This window comes from Camellia sinensis, chromosome 15 (assembly GCF_055761805.1).
Source record: "Camellia sinensis isolate YWXY chromosome 15, ASM5576180v1, whole genome shotgun sequence".
Taxonomy (NCBI): Eukaryota; Viridiplantae; Streptophyta; class Magnoliopsida; order Ericales; family Theaceae; genus Camellia; species Camellia sinensis.
In genome coordinates, this window is record NC_138975.1 from 38,823,447 (window position 1) to 38,830,377 (window position 6,931).

Consider the following 6,931-nt stretch of genomic DNA (forward strand, 5'->3'; position numbering starts at 1 on the left):
ATCTCAAGGGGTGCCAATATAATTTATCCCAAAAAAAATTAAAATTAAAACAAAAAAAAACAAATGATAAATAAAATATATTTACCTCACAGACCTTTTTTTTCTTTCATTTTTAAAATTTTTCCCAAATCCCCCTCTAAACGCAGCATCTCTTCATAGCCATGTCAGAGGCCACCTCAGCCGCCGGAGCGCCGTCCGCCAATGTATTCCGGCCGCCAACCGCCATGATTCCCGGCGCCACCCCGTCCTCCGCATCCAATGTCAGTCAAGCCTTTCAATTCTCTTCCGGAAACCCCAGAATTGAAGAAACCAGAGGCTTCATGCACCTCTACCGCAACGATTTCGCATCATCGTCTCCTGAACTTCCTGTAAATCTTAGTCTCTTCTTTGTTCTTCAAATTCTGAATCGTTCAAATTTCGTTCTTGATCTGCATCGAGTTGTTATGAAAACCAGAAAATTTTGATACTTTGTTCTTTTAGCAGAACTGTGGACGCTTTATTTGTTTTGACAAGAAGATGTAGGGATTTATGTACGTGGTTAAATGTTAAAGAGTCTGTTTGGTTGCTGAGAAAATGTGGTTGAATGGAAATTTATTATTGGACTTGAGGAAATTATTTCCTATACTTGTATTCAAGATTGACAAATTAACAACATTCTTTTTGTGTGAAATTTATTTGGTTTTATATTCCACTGTTTTCTTTGCAATTCCAAAAGGATTTTGAAACCTTAAAAGTTTGATGCTGTATGGAAGCACTTGATTGGGGTTTTTAGTGTTAGGAATTGTTCCACTTTGGTTGAATGCATTAACTTTGGAAAAGAATTTGTTCATATTAACCATCTGTCTGGTTGCCAATAAAACTGAGGAAAAAGAGAAGGCAATAAAACTTAGATCAAGCTTTGTCAGTTAGATTTTTGCATTGAATTAATGTTTAAGGCTAAAAAATAGCTACAATTTCTCAGCAAATAAGTAAAGCATAATTGCCTTCACTTATCAATCGTTCAAGTGAAAATTCAAATTTTTATGGAAACTTGAAAATTTGATGCATGATAAATGGCCAAGTAGGACTATTTTCCCCTCTTTTCAAGAACTACTCATCTTTGTTTTAGGCTTTATTGCTTTCAAAATTGAAGTGTTTCTTTTTCATTTATGACTTGGGTAGAAGCATGTAGAATTATTTTAGAAACTTTCATGTTTGATGTTTATAAAGGACTACATTAGGCTTTTCTGCTTCTTATTCAATTGTCCCACAAAAAAAAAGCCTATCTACTTTTGGAAGACAAGATCATGAGGTTGAAGAATTTACTGATTGTCTGTGTATCTTTCTAATGCTATTAAGGTTGGAAGGAAAACTATGGTTTGTGTGCTTGGAGTGCCAAATCACATGACATATGCAGATTTCTGTCAGTTTTGCTCTTCATTCATTCATCACATGTTGGAAATGCGAATTGTCAGGTTCAATTTAAAATTTATTACTTTTTAGTATTTTGTTGGTTTTGGTTTTGGTTTTGATTGTTTTATGATTTGCTCGAGGGTTTAGGAATGATGGAGTGGAGGATAGGTATAGTGTCTTGATAAGGTTTGATGATCAGAGCTCAACTGATGCTTTCTACAAGCATTTCAATGGGAGACGTTATTCATCTCTTGAGGTTTGCTTTGTTCTTATAAAAAATTTGTCTCCAAAAAGTTGTTATTTATTATCCTTGTATGTGTTTTTTTTTTAATTATTATTTTTGTGTGTTTGAGTACAGGTAGAGGCTTGCCGTGTACTTTTTACGATTGATGTACAGTACACTGGTTTAATTGAACATGCACAAACCTCGCCTGCTAGCTCCACAGAGCAGCCCACATGTCCAGTCTGTCTTGGTGAGTTTCTGATCCTTGATTTCACAAACCGATATTCGTTTCTTGTAGTGCAATGAAGGTTGTTGCATTCTTTAGAAAGATTGTAGCTTGTGAACAGGAATGGCAAAGTTAATAGAAACACGTGGGTATATTATATCATAATTTTTCAACTAATTAAAAAAGAATAAGGAAAATTTTTGGTACATTGACATATATATATATAAGAAATAATAAAATAAGAATTAACTGTAATCTGCTGAGTGTTTTATTTTGTCTGGTATTTTCTCGTTTCACTTTTGGATCTGCCTCCAGGTTAAGAGGCAATGGGGTCTATTGGTTTGCACTCTGTTTCATGGTTAGTGATGTACTTAGAGTAAGTAGTATTTTCTATTCAGACCTGAGGGATCTCTACTAGTATAGGAATTGATATTTAAGAATTCTATAGTGCAGTTGTTTGGCCCAATCCAAACCTCATCAGGGTTATTTAAAATCCTGCTAATCTTCTTCCCTCATTAACTACATTGATTTATTTAAGGTTTTTTCAAGCCACTTGAAGTTGTGGAATAGGAAGCTGATCTGTAGCTTTACAGTTTGGATTTCACTTATTTTTCTCCTTTGTTGCAGAGAGATTGGAGCAAGACATGAGTGGAATTCTCACAACTATCTGCAATCATTCTTTCCATTGCTCTTGCATTTCTAAATGGGCAGATTCTTCTTGTCCCGTAAGTAACTTAGATCTTCTTGGCATGATTTATTTATTTATGTTGGCCAAGTACTTTAAGACGTTACATGGGGAAAATGAACTTAGATCTCCACATATCCTATCCCTTATGGTTGAAACTAAGCAAATCATTCTTTCAATTGAGATTTTAAATCGTTGGAATCAGTCATATAACATAGGTAGCTTTGTGTGTCAGGCCATATAAATGTTGGTTCATTACTATTTGCTGGATTGTTGCGGTATTTGAATTCCACTTGTCAATTAAAATAAAAAAGATATTGGCTTGAATTCTGCTTGGTGTTTAGCCTTAATTCTCTTTATCATATGCCATTTAAGACTTGGTTCAATTTTCAACAATTGGTATTCCTTTTCCCTCCGAGAGTTAGGTCGACGAATGACTGTTTTGTGAGTTTATTTCACCTCAAGGTTTTGCTAATAACCAAGCTAGCTTAGAGTTTAATAACCTGTCAGTTTTAACACTTATCCCACATTTAAAGACATAAAAAGTAAAAAGGGCATACCTAGTGCATGAAGCTCCTGCTTAAGCAGGGTCTAGGAAAGGGTTGGTGTACGCAACCTTACCCCCGCGTATTAAAACTGACATAAAAAGTGTGGTAGGAAATAGTCTGTATATAAATTAGCAGTACTCATGTTGTGCAAATGGGCCCTTCTGTTATGTATTTGGAAGTTGTATAACTTGTATTGTCCTTTTGTCATCCAACTCATTCTAGACTTCCAATTATATCGTGTATATTCATCATCAGTTGCAGAACATTTCTTCTAGATGAACAATTGTGGAAAAAGGTAATTGGGTTGACTTGGTGTCCACATGTTGTTGCAGGTATGCCGTTATTGCCAGCAGCAGCCTGAAAAATCAATATGTTTTGTTTGTCAGACATCTGAGAATCTCTGGATTTGTGTTATCTGTGGTTTTGTTGGTTGTGGAAGGTAAGTTGATTTTTCTTTCTATGAGTGATTCTACTTTCCACAGAAAGGAAAGGTGGTGAACATTTTATCATCTGCAGTTCCTAATTTTTGAAATTTTGGTGTAGGTATAAAGAAGGACATTCTATAAGGCATTGGAAAGAAACACAACATTGCTACTCCCTTGAATTGGACACGCAACGAGTCTGGGATTATGCCGGAGACAACTATGTTCACCGTTTGATTCAATCCAAAACTGACAGGAAGTTGGTTGAGTTGAATCACTACTGTGCACATGCTGACGATGGTTGTGGTAGTTGCAACTGCAGTATAGATACTGGATTTAGTGAGACTCTATTGAACAGTAAAGTTGAAAATGTAATGCTTTTATTTATCATTTGCCTCGTTTAACTCTTGTTTTTCATGTTTAATTCATTCTCTCATTTTTATTTTTATTTTCAGTTACATTATTTTGCCTTTAATCTGCAATGCTCATTTTAAACTTTATCAGCAGATTGTCAATGAGTACAGTGAACTTCTTACTACCCAGCTTGAGAACCAAAAAATAGTAAGTCCATTCTTTGATTTATATAACCTAATGTGAGTTGGGATTGAATTTTGTGCTTCAGCTTGGCATTCAAGTTGACATTACCAACTTTTAGGGTGTCCCTGGAATTTGATTTTCTGGTGTTTTCTTTTCCTAGTCTATTATGATTTCTTGGTAGGGGCAGATAGTTTGGAGAATTTCTCTGTTTATCGTAATAATAGCCTCTCCTTTGCTCCCAGTATTTTGAGTCTTTACTGCAAGAAGTTGAAGAAGAACCTGAAAGGGAAATATCTGAAGCTATTGAGAAGGCTGCCACTGGCAATCAGAAACTGCAGAAGATGCAAGCCAAGCTAGATAAATGTGATCAAGAGAAGAGTTTTTTTGATGAGGTATATTTCTTTGTTGATTGTGAGTTTGAGAATCTTTGTCTATAGTTAGTTATTATACAAATTGACAAGGAGATGTTTTAGTTCATGAGAAGAAAATTTGTAAGCTGTTTCCTTCTGCATGTAGATCAACAAGAGTCTTTTGAAAAATCAGGACATATTGAAGGCAAGTATAGTGGAAATTGAAGAAAGGTATGACTACCTTCCTCTACTTGTCGTCAGTTCTGAAGCTTGTATGGGATGATTGATTTTTTCGCTTATCTACTACAATCTAGATTTTCATAATGGTAAACTGTTGGAATCTCCTGAGGTTCACATACGTCTTATCCAAATATTGAAACATAACACACACACACACACACACACACCCCCAAAATAGGAATCAATAGAGATTTGAATTAAACATGACGTATTCTTTTCAATTTGTTTCAAACATCTGATTTCAATAGAGTGGAGGTCCTTGATATGGTAAATAAAATGTAGGGTGATTATGATGGTAGTCACAGGAAGATTAGTTATGAGAATCCTGTTGAGATATGTTATGATTATATCATGTCAAATTGACTGTTAATTCTTATAGACCTGTCTTCTGTTAGCAATCAAGAATGAAAATTTTATGTTGTAAATGAACCATTGGGAAGTAAATTGGGTTTCTCCAATAGTCCTACTATATGAATTCATTGGAAAATTACAATTGAGTGAAATTCGAATTGGAATTTGCATATGATGTTTGCTGTTGAATTATCAAGCAATGTTGTTGATATTACTATCTAAACAGTATCGTGATATTAGGAAGAACTAAAAATGTTTATGATGGACTTCTTGATATGCGGTCCATCATATTACCATCCATTTGGCTTTAGAAAACAGCTTCCTATGGTTTGTGATTCATCCTATTGTCAAGTGGTGCTATGAAGGCTGTATTCTTGGCCATCAACAGCCCACTTTTGTGCATATTCCTGAAACTGATCACTCCTATTTTTTATTGACAAAACAACGTATAACCATCTAATCTTGTCTAACAAATTAAAGTTTATTACTGTTTATTCTAGTTTCCCATGTTTTTCACCCTCTGATTAGTATTATTCCAGGGAGAAGAAGACTTTAAAACTGAAGGATGATAAAATACGAGAATTGGAGGAACAGGTACTTACTAGTCAAATTACATAAGCTTTCAGTTCAAAAGAAAAAAAAAAAAACAAAACAAAACAAAAGAAAGAAGAAAGAAAATAAAGCAAATTACATAAATTTCGACCTCCTACTCTTCCCATTGCAAGCATGCAACTTTATTTCACTGATGAATCTTTGTTATGTATGCTATGCAGCTTGGAAATTTGATGGTGTGCCTTGAAGCCGGTAGTACTGTGGAACAGCTGTCATAATCAGATTAAATCAAGGATGGCAGTATCTTGCCAATGCAAATAGAGTCCTCAAGAAATAGCACTCAACGGTCCACACAGGCTGATGCTTGGAGGATATTCTGGTTCCTGCTGTATTAAATCAAATAAAATGGCAACATGTTTCCGGTTGAAAAGTGGTCAAACATTTTTTTAAAAATTTTAGATTTAAAGGGGATTTGATTTGTAGTTTAGTTTAGTGATGTCATAATAGATGGTGATAGCTAATGAACGTTAACCAGCATTCTTTGTGGTTAATTTGGAGGTCCATTTTTTTTTGGTAAAGCTGACTATGTAAAGAACTATACGCTACCCGTACTTATTGTAAATTTTTATGTCAAATAGAAATGTCAATACAATTAGTGTACACAAGAATTTTATATTTGACTCTGGTATTTGTATAATTTAGCCAAGATATTTCAATATTTACATGATTATGAGACTAAGCATATGTTATTTGCTTTGTATTTTAGCTCCTTGCGTCCCAAGCCCATGTGGTACTGTTAATTTCAGGTTCTTGTTAGTTTGGAATGCGATTTCCGTGCCAAATTCTGAACATAAGAACATAAAATAGTGTGCTATTGATGGTGCATATATCTGCCAAGGCCATGTGTGTTATATTGTTAAGAATTTCATTTGGATGAACATGTTCAATATTGCTGTCAAATTCTTCTCCCGTCTGAGCTAATAGTCATAATGAATTCTAAATTATTTGCAATTAAAGATCTTGATAGAATATGCTTGTAAAGTTTTCTCAGATTGAAAATTTTGGGGAAAATTGTTTATTTAACTAGTGTTTCACAAAGTTAAAAACTGATACACTACGTTTTATTTGAAGTCTTTTATGCTTGGAAAGGTTACTCTCTTCTCTTGTTTGTACACATTTAATTCGATGGAATGAACTTGAATGGAATGTCCACTCCAAATTTATATTTATTTTTTTTCGCTTGGCATGTCTTTCTTATTCAAGTGAAAATAGTTATTTCATTCCAATAAAAAGGGAGAATACATAGCCACTACCACTTTTACCCTATCACAGACTATATTTGTTGGTATCTCTTTCGTTTGTTGGTATCTCTTTCGTTGGCTATCACCACCATCCTGCCATGACC

The 6,931-nt window shown here is 34.4% G+C and overlaps 1 protein-coding gene across 3 annotated transcripts; it reads left to right on the top strand.

Moving 5' to 3' along the window:
- The first annotated feature begins 68 nt into the window (after window positions 1-68).
- On the top strand, window positions 69-6,244 carry LOC114270406 (BRAP2 RING ZnF UBP domain-containing protein 2). 3 transcript variants are annotated; one of them, XM_028211880.2, is made up of 12 exons: window positions 69-368; window positions 1,339-1,454; window positions 1,540-1,648; window positions 1,751-1,865; window positions 2,469-2,566; window positions 3,407-3,513; window positions 3,618-3,867; window positions 4,004-4,057; window positions 4,276-4,425; window positions 4,550-4,614; window positions 5,514-5,568; window positions 5,748-6,244. In XM_028211880.2, exons 1-12 carry the CDS (start codon window positions 162-164, stop codon window positions 5,802-5,804), a joined length of 1,383 nt encoding a protein of 460 aa, XP_028067681.2. In that variant the 5' UTR covers window positions 69-161; the 3' UTR covers window positions 5,805-6,244. The 3 variants fall into 3 exon arrangements, with proteins under 3 accessions (XP_028067681.2, XP_028067680.2, XP_028067682.2); XM_028211879.2 differs by having other exon boundaries at window positions 89-368; window positions 4,001-4,057; XM_028211881.2 differs by lacking the exon at window positions 5,748-6,244 and having other exon boundaries at window positions 95-368; window positions 4,001-4,057; window positions 5,475-5,537.
- Window positions 6,245-6,931: the final 687 nt, after the last annotated feature.

Excerpts from the sequence above, each read along its gene's own strand:
- LOC114270406 (XM_028211879.2), top strand. The coding sequence starts at position 162 with ATGTCAGAGGCCACCTCAGCCGCCGGAGCGCCGTCCGCCAATGTATTC. Across the intron at positions 2,567-3,406 it reads GGGCAGATTCTTCTTGTCCC|GTATGCCGTTATTGCCAGCA; the intron begins GTAAGTAACTTA and ends ATGTTGTTGCAG. Across the intron at positions 5,569-5,747 it reads TACGAGAATTGGAGGAACAG|CTTGGAAATTTGATGGTGTG; the intron begins GTACTTACTAGT and ends TATGCTATGCAG.